The following is a 15277-nucleotide window of genomic DNA, read 5'->3' on the forward strand; positions in this document are numbered from 1 at the left end:
ATTTCGAATCCCAAAAATAGTATATCTCGCATAACATTATCTGGACCGTCTATTTTCAAGATTTTCATGTATTTATAGATCTACTTGATTTGAACCATTTTTTAAGTTTAAAGTTTTGTAATTAGATATCAAAATAAATTCTCAAGCCATCCTTAGAATTTTTAACGCCAAATTAAATTTATGATAAAATTTGAAAGCACGCCTTAATTTTGATTGCTTAAAGTTGTAACCTTATGCATACCGCACCCTTTCATAGAGTTCCCTAAAAGAAAAGAAAAAGTATACAATGAAACCATTTACTTTTTGTACAAGATGATCACAATTAATCTTGACCTTTGGATGTGAAAATGGGTCGTTGCATTATTCCATTGACCAAGCACAAAGTTAAAAATAAATTTTCTCAAATTTTATGACACTCAAACTATCAAATTCCACATCGAATGGTTATAAACAATTGTGACCTCCTTGTACAATAGATAAATGATCTCATTGTATACAATCCCATGAGAAAATACAAGCACACAGAATGCTAATAACCTGAAATTCTCAGTAATTTACAATCACAAAAAAGCAAAGCATTATACATCAATTAAATCTAATGTACAACATGCATTACCCCCTTTGTCATCGCTCATTAAGGTGCCTTTTTTTTTTGCGATTATAAAGACCACTTCGACTAAATTATGCAGCCAGTACACTGGTGGTACAATATGTAACTAACAGATCATTAAAAAAACAAAACTAAAAAAGGACAAAAAGAATAAAAAGTACTGTTAATATGGTTCAAAAAATCTAGAACTCCTTTGCCTTTCTCCTAAGCTCATTGAGCTCCTTCTCAATCTCCACGTCTCGAAAAGGAAAAGCTACACTTGAGCTGCTAACAGGTGTTCTACCGGCCGGGAGCTCCCCTTTCTGTTTCGATACAAAATAATACCAAAGGATGTAATTATTTTAAAATTATGAGACCTAGATGAAATGGTGAGCAGGAAAATATTTGACTTAAATGAAGTTTCTAGGAATAATTTAATTTTTTTTTTTCCTTTAATGAAATAGTGCAAGATTATGCTTCAGTTAAATTGGTTCTGAACATAAAAGTACTAACACAAAAAAAGAATAAAGAACGCTAAAAACATGGGTATAATGGAATTTAAACCATCATGGGGATCTCCCACCAAAGCACCAAGCCCAGAGGCAAATCCCCATAAGTGTTTTATACATTTCAAAGAAAAAAAAAATGAAATTATGCAATGTCATTTGAAAGAATAAAACAGTGAGAATTTCAAGATGACCGTTCCAACCAAAACATGGAACTAAAACAGAAGAGAAAGAACAGAAAAGAACGTAAATGGCTGCCTTAGGAAAGAACTGTGTAAAGTCTTACTGGGCTGCTCCCTGCCAATTCCTTTTTCAAGTTTGCAAGATCATCGTCGACAGATGAAGTCTCCAGCATTGCAAACTAACAAGAACGAAAACAAATAATGATTACCAAAAGATAACAGTAAAAATTAAAGAAAGAATCACTTGAATCATCATATTTTTAAATTTTAATGTAATATCCGAGATGGAATTAGAGAAATGACACCAAGGACAAGGGGCCCACCTTCCCTTCGAGATCATCAGTTGTCAACTGGTTAAGGGCTTCAGCTTGGGATTCCATGGCCATCACTGTACAGCAATGCTCAAGAGTATAGCAAAATCAGAGCAATAGAATCGAGTCATTTTGATTAATCACATGTTCTAATACAGGAAAAATATCAAAATTCTATAAATATTGCAGAAATTTACTGCCACACAATACCCGAAATTCTTGACCATAGTTACCAAAATGAACTGAAAAAGCTGATATTCTAGAGGGAATCAAAGAGCACATACCCTTTTCCTCCATCTTCTCAAATGCTGAAAGAGCACTGCTTGTGTTCACATTCCCTAACATCTCACTCACCTTTGTTGCAGTCCTAAGCAACACCAAGATGAGAATCCTCAGTATTTCCTTCCTTCCATTTTGATCTCTCTCTCTCTCTCTCTCTCTCTCTCTCTCTCTCTCTCACACACACACACACACACATCCCAATGTTACACCACATGGAACATGAAAATGGTAACGAGGACAAACTTTGCAGACTGTGCCCGCGCTTTGAGAGTGTCTTTTTTCGACCTGGCTTCCTGGATCTTGCTCTCCAAGAGCTGAAACACAAAGTTGCGTTCATACAGTAACAAGAAATTATGAATGAAGATGAAGTAGCCAACCTCATATATACGACATGAAGGAAACAATCAGGGAATGGTACTCCTGGAATCTGTTGTGACATAATTTTTATCATAATCCAGTAAAACAAACCCAGAAGTTCCAATAGTTTACAAAAATTAGCATTTAAAAGAAACAAGAGAAATTTAATTGAAGGCGAGGTAAGATGTGTGGGACCTTGGTATCTTCTCTACAAAAAACAAGACAAGAAGGTTTGCATGTTTGTTTTTGTGTGTGTGTGTGTGTGTGTGTGTGTGGGTGTGGGTGTGGGTGTGGGTGTGGGTGTGGGTGTGGGTGAGAGAGAGAGAGAGAGAGAGAATATGTCATGTTATTCCCTAGGTATGAGAATTGTTTTTCCTTTCCTGTATTTCCGGCAACATGAGGAAGAGTAGGATTCTATTCCTCAGCTAAGATAAGTGACTTTACTTTTTTTGTATTTGGAACTTGAGGAGGTTAATGACTAAGGCGGTGAAAGTCATCCATCTGCCACTGCATTTGCCACCATGGGCAGAACAGGGTATCAATTTCAAACCTTGGAGGTTAGCAGGTCTGGAACCTTTGCACACACCATAGTTAGCCTCAATGGAATTGTTCAGAGAGCAGGCAACATCCTCTTTTTTGTAAGGCTAACGGAAACTGTCCAAACATACAAATCTTCACACCCAAGATGCCATGCATTCCTCTCCAATATCGAAAGCAGTGTTTGAAAATGCTGATCCGAATCAGGAACCAGCACTTACCGTGCTGATCCATGGTCGGTACCAGCGACTCAATTTGTTTATAATATATTTTATAACGGAAAGTTTGAATGGCCCAGTTGGCTAGACTGCATGGCTATTCAGACATGGTCGGAGATTCGAGCCCCTCCCCGGCATCCCAGTTTTCTTTTATGTAATTCAAATTTCTTTTAGTAATTCTGTCCCTCTTAAAAATCCTTTTTTGAAAGGAAAATGTGTAGATAGGGCTGCAGTTCTATCCAAAAAAAGAAAACACTCACTTCAAAACTCACCGAAAACTGTAGTTTATGGCGCCAAAAACCTTCAAATCAATCATCTAAACCTTGACCATTATGGTTGTAAAAAAAATCAATTGAATTTCAAGCCCTAATAATAGTGTATATTGTAACACATTATCTAGACCGTGCAATTTGCCCTAAAAATAAGTGTTCACAGATCCGCAAGATCCATACCATTTTCTCAGCTTCAAATTTCATAGTCGGTTTTACAAATTGATTTTAGAGCCATCATGGAGATTTCCAATACCCAAAGTGCTCTCCGGACGAGGATTTGACATGAGGCTTTGCTTTGTTGTCATAAGGGCTAGGCCTTATAGAGACTGCATCCTTTTTGAAATGGGTTTGGGCCCTAATTTTTAAGGAGTGAATGTTCTCTAATATGGAGATTATTAATATGTAAACATAAATAAACTTTAAAAACTGAAAATAACAATTTCTTGAAGGAAATATTTGAACCATTGGTTTTAATCTTTTTTGGAGGGACCGCCATTTACATCCGTCTTTGGGATGGATGGTTTATGCCTCGGGGGACGCAAATGTAGAAATGTGTCCCTGACGCATATAAAATTTTACCTATGCTAAAACACCAGGAGATAATTAATCATGCTATTGTGCCAATTGGTTTGATCATTTAGATGGACCATCATTCTGGCATGTTTTTAATGGTCATTTGGAATAATGCTTCTAAATCCTAATTCTAACTCTACTACGGCTGGTCGTGCCGGTCCTAAACCCGGATAAAGGAGGAGGGTTGTGTTAGGTACGCAACCAGTATAAAACTTTGCCGCACCTTTTCATGAATCCTAAACCAATGTTATTTTCTAAATCCTATTTCTTAATTGTGACAATCTGTTCAGGAAAGCAATGCTGCTATCCCATGAGTGTGCCAAAACACGCATATGACGTTGCTAGAGCTTCCTACCCTCAAGAAGCATTTGGCACATTCAACTCCTTACTACCAAGAGAGAGAATAGATGCACGTTAAAATATACACGTTCATTGTCCATGCACATTAAAACATATCTTTTCAAGGAATATGAAGCATACAAATATATAAGATTACATAAATGAGCATCATTTACCTTTTAGAAAGACTGTAACATTTGAACTCATCATCATCATAGCCTTTTCCAATTAATTGGGGTCGGCTACACGAATCCTGGTATGTCATCTGCTCTATTTAAGGTTATACCCTCAATGAGGCCATAAGCCTCCATATATATTCGGACTACTTTCGACAACGTGCTTTTGGGCCCACCCCTTGCCTTTTCAATTCTTTGACTTGAACTAACTCGCATCTCCTAACAAATGTTGTACTGGGTCTGCACCACACATGACCATCCCACCTAAAATCTACTCTCTCCCATCTTATCACCTATTGGTGACACACCTAAATTTTCCTGAATGGTTCCATTATGAATTCTATCCCTTCTTGTCTTGCCACTCATTCATCTCAACATCCTCATCTCTGCTACACTCATACTATAGGTATATTGTTTTCTATCCACCCAACCATAGAGCAAAGCTGGCCTCCACAGTTGTCCTATAAAACTTACCCTTCAGCTTCATTGGTATACAACAATCACATAAATTTTCAGTTGCACACCTCCACATCGCCCACCCAACTCTAAGTCCGTGTACGACATCTTCCTCAATTTCTCCATTTTCTTGGATTATCGACCCAAGATATCGAAAGTGCGGTCTTTTTAGTACTTCTTAGCAGTCAATCATAATTACTTCCTCATCTCTACTCCTATTATTACTAAACTTGCATTCCACATACTCTGTCTTAGTCCGACAAATTTTAAAGCCTTTGGATTTGAGAGCATCCCTCCAAAGTTCTAACTTTGTGTTGACGTTGTTTCAAGTTTCATCGATCAAAACTATGTCATCTGCTAAAAACACCACGGTACCTCATCTTGTAGGTTCCTAATTAAGTCGTCCATAACTAAGACAACGAGGTACAAGCTCAATGCTGACCCTTGATGTAGACCTATTGTCACTGACAACTCACTCGTCTCTCCACTAGTTGTTCGTACACTAGTTAGCGCTCCATTGTACATATCTCTCACCAAATCGATGTAGTGTCTGGAGACTCCTTTCTTTTCTACAACCAGCTAAATCAAATCTCAAGGTACTCTATTATAAGCTTTCTCGAGATCAATAAAGACCATGTGGAGGTTTTTTTCCTTCGCCCTAAACTTCTCAATCAATTGCCTAAGTAGGAAAATAGCCTCGGTTGTTAACCTTCTTGGCAAAAACCAAATTGATTCAGATACTCTTGTTTCATGCCTGTGTCGTTGCTCAATCACGCTCTCCCATAGCTTCATAGTATGGCTCATGAGCTTGATCCCTTGATAGTTCGCATAACTCTGTATGTCTCATTTTTTCTTGTAAATAGGTACCACAGTACTTTTCCTCCATCCGTTTAGCATTTTCTTTGTCCTCAACACCTTGTTGAAGAGCTTCATCAGCCGGTCAATGCCAATCTCCCTCATGCACTTCCAAACCTCTATTAGGATACCATCTGGTCCTAAAGCCTTTCCTATCTTCATCCTTTGCGAAGCTTCTTTCACTTCCGATATCCTAATTTTACTAGTGTATCTATGACCTCTGCCCTCATTTATACCAACAATTCCTTCTATCACAAAAACTGAGAAGCAAAGCAATCCGCAAGGCAAAAACAAGAATGCAACTACATGATAAAGCCATGACTCAAGTTTATTTTGTTTAGACAAATACCCAATGAAGCATAATCACTATAAATAATGAAGAAAAAGAATTTGTTAACTGAAATATATGTAGCCAATGCTCTACCATGTTACAAATAATATAAAAAACTTCAAAAGCAACTCACCCGAGTATTTGAGACAAGATTTTCAACAACATTCTTTTGCTGATCAAGTTGACTCTTCAAAGTAGCTGCATTATCCTGGAAACAAGATAAAACTGTCATTTTCTAACAATAGCATTGTACCTTTCTGAAACCTAAAGGCAATATATTCCAAAACTAAAACATCAAGTTTGTGTAACAAATTGCAACAAATTTTTGTAATAGAGAAATCTATTCCTCTGATATTAAAAAAGGCTGCCAATTCATGTACAAGTCCAAAATTAGATAATGGCATCAAAATAAAAAGCTGTAAGGCGGTCAACATATAAACAACATTACATGTTGCATTAGAAATTCCAACGTTCTACACGATCAGCATTTACTTTTTAGGGCCTATTATTTCTAAACAATCATTTCATTTCATTTAATAGGTTCGATCATTTTCCCTTGGTTAAGATAACAACTCATTACAGCATAAGATTTACGCCTCTTTAGAGCTTCACGAGCAAGGTCCTCATCTCCTTTTGAAAGAGCAAGTTGTGCACGACGGTACCTGATTAGTTACACATTTATCACTTGCAAGCAAACTACTGATGCTAGCCATATGAAAGAAAAAACAAAAAAAAAAAATTGCAAAATCAACCTTTATGATGAATACCCACCAATCCTCAGAAGATTGTTGTGCAGCTTTATATTTGTTTTTCAATCGTTTTTGAGAGGCTAGAACCTTAACAGGAGAAACAAAAAAAATGGACAAGGAAACGAATGACAAAAGGAGAGTCAATTATGAGATAAACAAGACCAAAGAAAAATAACAACACAAGAGAAAACCACTACGGTAAGGAAAATGTTCACTTTATCTTAATCAATCGAATATGAAAATACAAAAGCTACCTGTGCTGTGGCCTGGCGCATTTTTGTCAAATCATCGTTCATTTCAAGAACAGCTTGGTCCAATATCTTTTCAGGGTCTTCTACAGTGCTTAGGATTGCATTGGCATATGACTACAATTAGAAACAGAACATTATTTGCAGGAAATGAATACATTGGCAACTAACCCAACAAAAAGAGGACCCTGTTTCATACCCTCCCAATAACGCACCTTTATAACTCGTGCAAGCCGATCGAATAAATTCATCTTTGCCCCAAGAGCGCCTCCACCAAATCTGGCTCCATTGGAGCTAACTAACTGTGTTGTTGCCAATTCCAGACCTCCCACTGCAATGAGAAAAAATGAAAAAAGAAAAACAAATCATCTAAACCTCACGCATTCCAATGAACCACATAAGTCAAGTAGGTGGTGTCATGTATCTCCGAAGAACAATAAACAATAATTGATATAATGCAAGACAAACAGCAGGGCCCAGATGGAATACTATGAATAGAGCAATGCCTAACCATCACATTTAAATTTCTCAACCACTGAGACATTTGGTGCACAATTTTAATGAACTTGCTACCCCCACATTATGAAGATCAAAGTAGAGTTATTTAATTGTTAAGCATTGGTTACCGCAGAGACTCATGCTACCAAAGAGGGTTGGAAGCTACACCTCTCCTTAGCACACTCATCTCTTGCGAAGAATAGGGTTTTTTATTCACTTACACATTAAATTGCATGAAATACAAAAACCAAATAGAAGTCGCATTAATCTGCTTTTGTGAGGACAAAAGCAACGCTTAAAATTTCAATTATGGCACCTGACACCCAAAACTTAAGTGGGGGAATCGACCAAATTGGGGGTGGGGACACCCTTTTCTGGCTTTCCTCCTAATACACTATAAGCATCTTTTTGGAGCATTGATAACAAATATGTGTGTGCATAGGCGAGTGATTTCATGTCACCATTTCATTATAAGACACTAAAACCCCTCCCTTGGAAAAACCAAGCTTGCAGCATTTGTATGATCCCAATTTTGCACTTGAATTCTCTTCATCCCAACAATCAATGCCAAAAAGAAAAAATTGGATATGCACCCCAAAAAGGGTCAAAACTACAATAATGCCATCTACAAATTTGAGATAGAAAAGTATCATTCATAGGGCATTGGTATAATCATCCCATCAAATGGATGGCCCATGTTCATTGAGTTAGAAAAAGCAACTTTTAGGATTTGTTTTCAACTATTCTTTTATTGAGATTGTTTATCATAGCGAATCGAATGTATGTTTCAATATTAGGGTCAAACAAGCGCTCTTAACATGGTATTTGTAAGTGCGTTTCATTACATTACTACAAAACATTTAGATATATATATATAAATATGATGTTCACTCCGCATATTTAATATATAGGCTAATATTGTACAAGTTCACCTCCCTCCCCAATACCCCTAGTATTAGGTGTATTCTTTTAGGGCCATTTTTTAGGGATAGTCTTGAAAACACTAGATGAACAATAAAAAAAAGAAAATGATTTTGAGCACATCTAGGAGTAGATCTAACATGCACAAAAGCGGACAACAGACAATACACCATATTCACTCTCTTCAAAAAACCATTTCAGGGGTTTTTTTTCCAATTTTTTCATTGGGACATTCACTACGTAAAGAGCATGTATGTGTAAGAATGGTCACAAAAATATGTATATATAGGAAAAATGATTTGGTCTGCCTAAGAAAAGACCACTACATTGTCCACCCTAGCTCAAAACATAGCTAGGGGGAACCTTTGGACCTCAAATTTTATGGATAAGCACCACTCATCCTAGTGCAAGCCCAAAAAAAACAGGCAGCTTAAAGGTTCCTTAATAAATCCACCCTAATAGTAAACATAGACCGTCCAATTTTTTTTTCCTTTAATTGTTTATCTGGTGATGAATGGGAATCTACAAAATTTGGGCGATCCAACACCCATTTTAGATCACATAAAATGGATAACCCATAGGGTGGCAATGGACACTTTTTACCTTCCTTTTTTTTTGTTTTCTTTTTTTTGCTTTGGGTCTATTAGGGCCCAGTTCGGCCCAGATAGGACCTACGCCTTTTCAGCTCAGTCCAGGATGGGCCAAGCTCAAGCTATCCTCATATGGCCCAAGTCCGTGCTAGTACCCGGGCTAGCCTGACATGTCCCCAACCCTAGAAATCATACTAAATGTATTCTCTTTCCTCTAAAAAACCATTTTCTAGTATTTTTTACCAAAATCTTTTTGCAATCTTATCATCAGATCCAAGAGAGTGTGTGCACAAAATTAAGGCCCAAACAAATGTCCCTAAGGGTGCCCCAAAATAATTTAGGTCAGACCAAATTCTCTCTCTCTCTCTCTCTCTCTCTCTCTCTCTCTCTCTCTCTCTCTCTCTCTCTCTCTCTCTCTCTCTCTCTCTCTCTCTCTCTCTTTATATATATATATATATCCCCACTTTTTTGTCGATAGCAATAAAATTCGCCTAGAGTTCCGCCTAGGTGGGCAGCCACTCCAAATGCCCAGACATGCCCTAGGTGGTCTTGCTCCTAGGAGCCCGCCTAGGCAGCACCTCAAGATGGGCGCCTGGATGCAACTTGGCCAAGGGTGGAAAAAGGCCCTCAGCCAAGGGCAAGAAAGTATTCCCTGCCCCCCCCCCCCAGAAAAGCGGGGAACAAGGTTTGGGGGGGGACATTCTAGCCTCCCAAACCCCTGTGTGCCTAGTGCTGCCAAAAAAAAGGAAAAAAAAAAAGGGCGTACATGGTCAGATTTACAATTTCACCCTTTGCTTATCTCATCCCCCAAAATCTCAGCTTCCCCTCACCTAAAATCTCCACATAGTTCAGCTCCCTTTGTCCAAAATCTCACCCCCACCTCCCACTCCTCTCCCCAAAATCTCTCTCTATAGCTCTCTACTCTCTCTAAAACTCATGGATCCACCCTCTATAGATCTTCAAATTCTCTCTAAAACTCCCTAAGTCTTGGCATAGTTCGATTCTTTTCTCTGCCATTAACGAGAGCAGAGACAATGGGTTTCTCTGATTTTTGCAGTCTTTCTGCTTTTCAATTATTGGGTTCTTCCCTATTAACCAAAGGAGCAAAATCCATATTGGAACCAGGTGTTTTTCGCTATAAAAGGATGGACCGGAGGCTCCTTCAACCAACATATCGAAGGTCACTGTGGACTGGACAGGATGCCCCTCCCAGTTTTAAGTCGAGATATTTTGTCACAATTGACCAACATATCAAACTTGGATCAATCTTATATGAGATCTCTTTGGAAATTGATTAACCTGGAATGTATACCCTCTTTTGTCTTTTCTTCATTGGCTGACCGAAACGCATAAAATTTTGATTTTCATCTCTTTAGGCAAGCCCTTTTACCACTCAGATATTTCAGATACGAATTTCAGGTCCAAAATTTTGGAACTTTGATTATTGTGCATGCTGGTTGTATTGGTCTTGGATGACGGACACCATAGCCATTCAAAGCACATAGAAAAGGGTTTCTCCTGATCTACACCCCCAAATTTTTGGCTCAATGAGTCAGAAAATAAGCTTAAGGTAAATCCATTTTCCTTGATTCTAAGACCATGCTCTAAAATAAATGTTTCTTTGCTAATCATGATTGAATATTTCATTCAATCATCCATTGCTTTCAGCTCCTTCTAAATTCCCAGTTTCCTATTTTATAATTCTTGTAGGGAAATGGTAATTTTCATCAATTTGATTTCATTTGAATTCCATGTTTTCTACACTGTAAATTTCTGTAGAATCTCGGGCTTTTGTTATGATTACTTCCAGCAAAACCCACTTTTTGTGTTCTACTGTTCTGTAATTACAGAAGGTAGAGAAGAGAGGGTGGGGACACAGAGAGAAAAAGGGATAGAGAGAGAGAAGACAGGGCCACAACCATCCTAAATATGTTAATCCCCCAATTTGGCTGTATAGCGGGGGGGTCTTTGGTCCCAAAGTAAAAAGGTCGGGTTTGAGGTGCTGGTTTCTGGTGCTTAAGTATGGAGGAGGGGGTATGGTGTCCACCCTACATTTTGAGGGCCTTAGATACATTCATTCAAACCCAAATTTTTACACGCAATCTATTGGGGTAAATGAGATTGTGAAAAGGATTTCCACAAAGAACTATAAAATAACTTTCCTTGGAGAAAAAGAATGCAGTTAATGTGGGTCTTCCATGTCAAGCATTCTATAATTGTGTCGGATCGAGGCCTTGTGAGGAATCTCTTGACCTCGATCTGATAGTCAGAAAAATGGGCAGTCAGTGTTCTTTGTTGAGGTAGAATACTTTTGAGGCACTTCTATGGTGTGCATCAAATTTTATTTTTGGGGCTGGGGCCCTAGGATGATTAGGGCTTATCCCCAAAATTTGGGGTCCAAAGGATCCCTCTCGCTATGCTTTTGAGCTACAGTGGACACTATAACTGTCTACCCTTGACAGACCACAAGTTTTTTCATATATACATGCATGGCACTAGCTATTAATACAGGTAATGAGGTACATAAGTATGCAACCGCTATAAAGTCATCAACAAAACTAAATTTCATAAACGATACTCTGAAACTTGTTCACACACAGTTCTAATACACTGACTTTGATGTAAGGATGAGGCTTCTATGAGTAGGCCAACTCGTATGTACATATGAGGACCCCCACAAAAATTCATTTTAGATCATTTTTTTTTTCAATTTTTTTTTTTTGTAGATTTATCATCTAGGCCAAGATGATCATAAATATGAAAAGAAAATAAACTTTAAAAATTAAAAATATAATTTTTAGTAATTTTTTATGCACCGTCCATACCTTATTTATGGACGATACACTTCAGATAATGCCCACCTTTAGGATGGACGTTTGTAAGTCAGCGGGCTCTTGCCCCCGCTGACTCATGAAACAATCTTCCTTGATGCAATCATGTTATTGACCAGTAATATTGACATGCAAACTAATCTCTAGCTCCATAAGTCTGTAGTTGCCACAATGCATCCTAACAACTTATTTCAAAAGAACAATTTGGTACATATCAATTGTGTTTTAATTAATGGGAAAATACCACTTTTCCATCCTTATTGCCTTCACCAGACAAGGTTGCCAAAGCTTTTGTGTAGTTTCTGAGAAAGATGACAAAGCCCAAGTACTTCCCATTGACATTCATGATAAATATAAACAGGATATGATCCCTTCACAGCGAAGCATCAGATATATATGTTAATCAGTAAAGCAATTGAGAAAGTTTTAGAGTTAAAACATGCAACTACCACTAACACAAATGCTATCCTGTAATCAAATAATATTAAGATATACTTAAGAGATATGAACTGCCATAGCAGAGCTCAGGTTACTGCAAATTGTTTTGAATATATGAGATAGTGATATTAGTTGAACTGCCATAGCAGAGCTCAGGTTCCTGCAAATTGTTTTGAATATATGAGACAGTAACATTAGTTATGACACTGGACCATCCTCAAATTTGAAAAGATAAAAGTTTCACTTATTTTCAAGTTCGAATTAGAGTCTCCCTTCAATAGCAATTGGCTGGCACTCTATCCTGGCACTCTATCCTAAAAAATTGCCATATCCAAAAGAAACTTCCATCACTATGAATCAGTACGACTTAGTCGAGACTAACTGGGACTCCCAGTAGAACTGAAACTCATTTACTTCAGCAAATTTTCAACAATTCGAAGATGAAAAATTGAAAAGATGATAACATGACGAAGTAGAAAACACTCTATGCTCTATGAATTGTTTGACAAAACAATAAAAGAACCAAGCATGCTGAAACCTTCAAACACTATTGCTCATTGCATATGAAATAAAGAAAGAAACCAGATAATGTACAAAAGAAGAAGGGGAGAACAAACTATAGACGTTCGCCCATTCACCCAAATTTCGGTAATTTTCAGACTGTCATTGCCAAAGAAAACAGTAATTAAATGGAACCAGTGAATTTGGAAGGAACAATAACAAATTTGAATATAGGATTGAGACAAAAATGAAGCAATAATTAGCACACCTCCTCCATTAAAGAAATTAGTCTTGATGGGTCTCTTCAAAACATGGCTAGAGAGAGAAACCCCCTTCTTTGAGAGAGAAAGGGCATTGACAACGGGATGTAGAAGCCTATGTGAAGAAGCATGCAATGATGGCGATGGTGACGATGTGAAGACCATTCCTTTGACGGAAGCTGCTCCAGCCATGGTGTTTCTCAATCCCAAACCTCGCTAAACCAGCAGTAAGAATTCCCAGAGAGAAAATTAGGGTTTTGTTATTGAATTATCAGATTGAATGGATTTCGTGACTTGGATGGGAGAGGTTTCTGTCTCCTGTATCCCTCCCCCTCTCTCTCTCTTCTCCCCTTTCTCTCTCTACCCGTTCTCCCCACTCTCAGTCTCACTCTCGGTCCTCTCTCTCTCTCTCTCTAAATCGTGTGGTTCAAAACTTCGTGCGTTGAGCTTTGTGGGTCATTTTGCGGGAGGATCATGAACGCTCCAAACAAGAAAGAGTGCGTATAGCATGATCCAGCGGGATTACAATGTAATTAACTCCCTCGGCTTCGTATTCTTCTTTTGGATCAGAATTATTATATGATTATTTTTGGATAAAAACTAATTTTCATGTTCTCCGAACTTGGCCCCTGAAATTGGATTTTTTTTTTAAAAAAAAATATCTTGTTATCTTTTATTTTTAATTTTTATATCTTATTAAGTTTATGAATTAAAAATATTATTTATAAGCAAAATGACATCTATCTTTTCTATCTTCCAACCCCTTGAATTCTTTTGACCATGTAGTATTTACTTCAACAACCTATAAAATGACTTTATATATCTCTCTCTAAAACTCCATCTCTCTCTTTGGCAAAACTCTATTTCTCTCTAAAACCCAAACTTTATCTCTCTCTCAACACTCTATTTTTCTCTTTAAAACTCAAACTCCATCTCTATCTAAAACTCAAACTCCATCTCTCTCTAAAACCCAATCTTCACCTCTCTCATGTATATAAGAAGGTGTACTCGTGTTCGAGCTCAAGCTAAACTATTTGGCTAGTAAACTCACTGAGAAACGAAGAGAGAAATAGAGTTTTAAAGAGAGAGAGATAGAGTTTGAATATGATGTTATTTTAGTGTTTGTTTTGATCAAAAAGATCAGGTCTTGTAAGATAGAAGAATTAGAGACTTTTACTTACAAATAATATGTTTAATTATTGACTCTCATAAGATATGGAAATATGTTTAATTATTGAGTCTCATGAGGTATGGAAGTTAAAAATAAAGTATAAAGAGATATTTTCCTTTTTCTTTTTTTTTTCAAGCCAATTTAACTGTATTTCCTTTTTTTCATTTGAAGTCGATTGCTGCACTCAATAGGTTACATTTGATGCTCCGTAAATACTTTTTACTTGAGACTTACCCAAGGGAGCAAATGAACAGCATGCTCCTACAGGACTTGCATATCTTTTTGCAATAACACACAAACATTATGGCAATGATTCTATAGTATTATCATTTAAATTAAGATTTAAATGAGAGGAAAATTTATCAAAATGTACTGAGAACTATTTAATGCCTTTATTTTTAATTAGTTACAAATAGTCGGTCGAAATCCGCATTATTCTCAAAATTAAATAACTAAGCTTCCCTATATGGATAATTTGTTCATGGATGAGCTTTTTACAATGTTGGGGCTTTACGAATGTAGAGGATAAAAACCAATGTTTAAAATAAATAAAGAAAAAAATAGTGTAAAAAATTTAAAAAATAATAATATCAAGATTTATGTTGCTCCACAGATGGCCTACGTTTATGAGACAACAAAACTCTCTTCCACTAATCATAAAACTACTATGCAAGCATAAAACATACAAAGGTTTTCAAGTTCTATAATGGGTTCAGCTACTAATCATCAGGTAACCACATGCACCTCGAAGACAAACCACTAAAAAATGAATGAAGGACATGCCCCTCTTGTTTGTCCATCCATCACAAATGATTGTTCACCCTGTGCAGGCTTGGATAGCACTTTTCGCACTCTAGCCAAGTATTGTCAAAGCCCAGCCAATAGTTAGACCTTGCTAGAGTGCTTTGCTTATTGGCTACACATGTAAACACTATTGGGATTGGGCAGCAGCAAAAAACCAGCAAGCATAGGCTTGAAAGCCAAGAAGTAAGGGCTAGTACGGCGCGTTAGCACATTCATTTTCTTGTTTGTCTTCGTTGACTCAAAAGCAAGAAGCAAGGTCTAGCACGGCGCTAACGCGTATCT

General features: G+C 37.3%; 1 protein-coding gene across 1 annotated transcript; it reads right to left on the bottom strand.

Moving 5' to 3' along the window:
- Positions 1 to 553: 553 nt before the first annotated feature.
- PTAC4 (plastid transcriptionally active 4) lies at positions 554 to 13407 on the bottom strand. The gene is made up of 11 exons (XM_011630448.3): positions 13029 to 13407; positions 7197 to 7312; positions 6988 to 7098; positions 6756 to 6820; positions 6565 to 6646; positions 6118 to 6192; positions 2114 to 2184; positions 1873 to 1955; positions 1601 to 1665; positions 1382 to 1456; positions 554 to 912 (listed from the first exon to the last, which is right to left on the bottom strand). The coding sequence occupies exons 1-11, from the start codon at positions 13210 to 13212 to the stop codon at positions 793 to 795; spliced, it is 1047 nt and encodes a 348-aa protein (XP_011628750.1). The 5' UTR covers positions 13213 to 13407; the 3' UTR covers positions 554 to 792.
- Between the last annotated feature and the right edge of the window lie 1870 nt (positions 13408 to 15277).

The sequence above is a fragment of the Amborella trichopoda genome, chromosome 6 (assembly GCF_054954075.1).
Source record: "Amborella trichopoda isolate Santa Cruz 75 chromosome 6, AtrichopodaSantaCruz75HAP2 v2.0, whole genome shotgun sequence".
Classification (NCBI taxonomy): Eukaryota; Viridiplantae; Streptophyta; class Magnoliopsida; order Amborellales; family Amborellaceae; genus Amborella; species Amborella trichopoda.

What these genes read in the sequence shown, in the direction of transcription:
- PTAC4 (XM_011630448.3), bottom strand. Translation starts at nt 13,212, where the DNA reads ATGGCTGGAGCAGCTTCCGTCAAAGGAATGGTCTTCACATCGTCACCA. An exon ending in TGCGCCAGGCCACAGCACAG is followed by an intron (nt 6,821 to 6,987) that starts GTAGCTTTTGTA and finishes TCTCCTGTTAAG; the next exon opens with GTTCTAGCCTCTCAAAAACG. An exon ending in TGAGAAGATGGAGGAAAAGG is followed by an intron (nt 1,666 to 1,872) that starts GTATGTGCTCTT and finishes ATTGCTGTACAG; the next exon opens with TGATGGCCATGGAATCCCAA.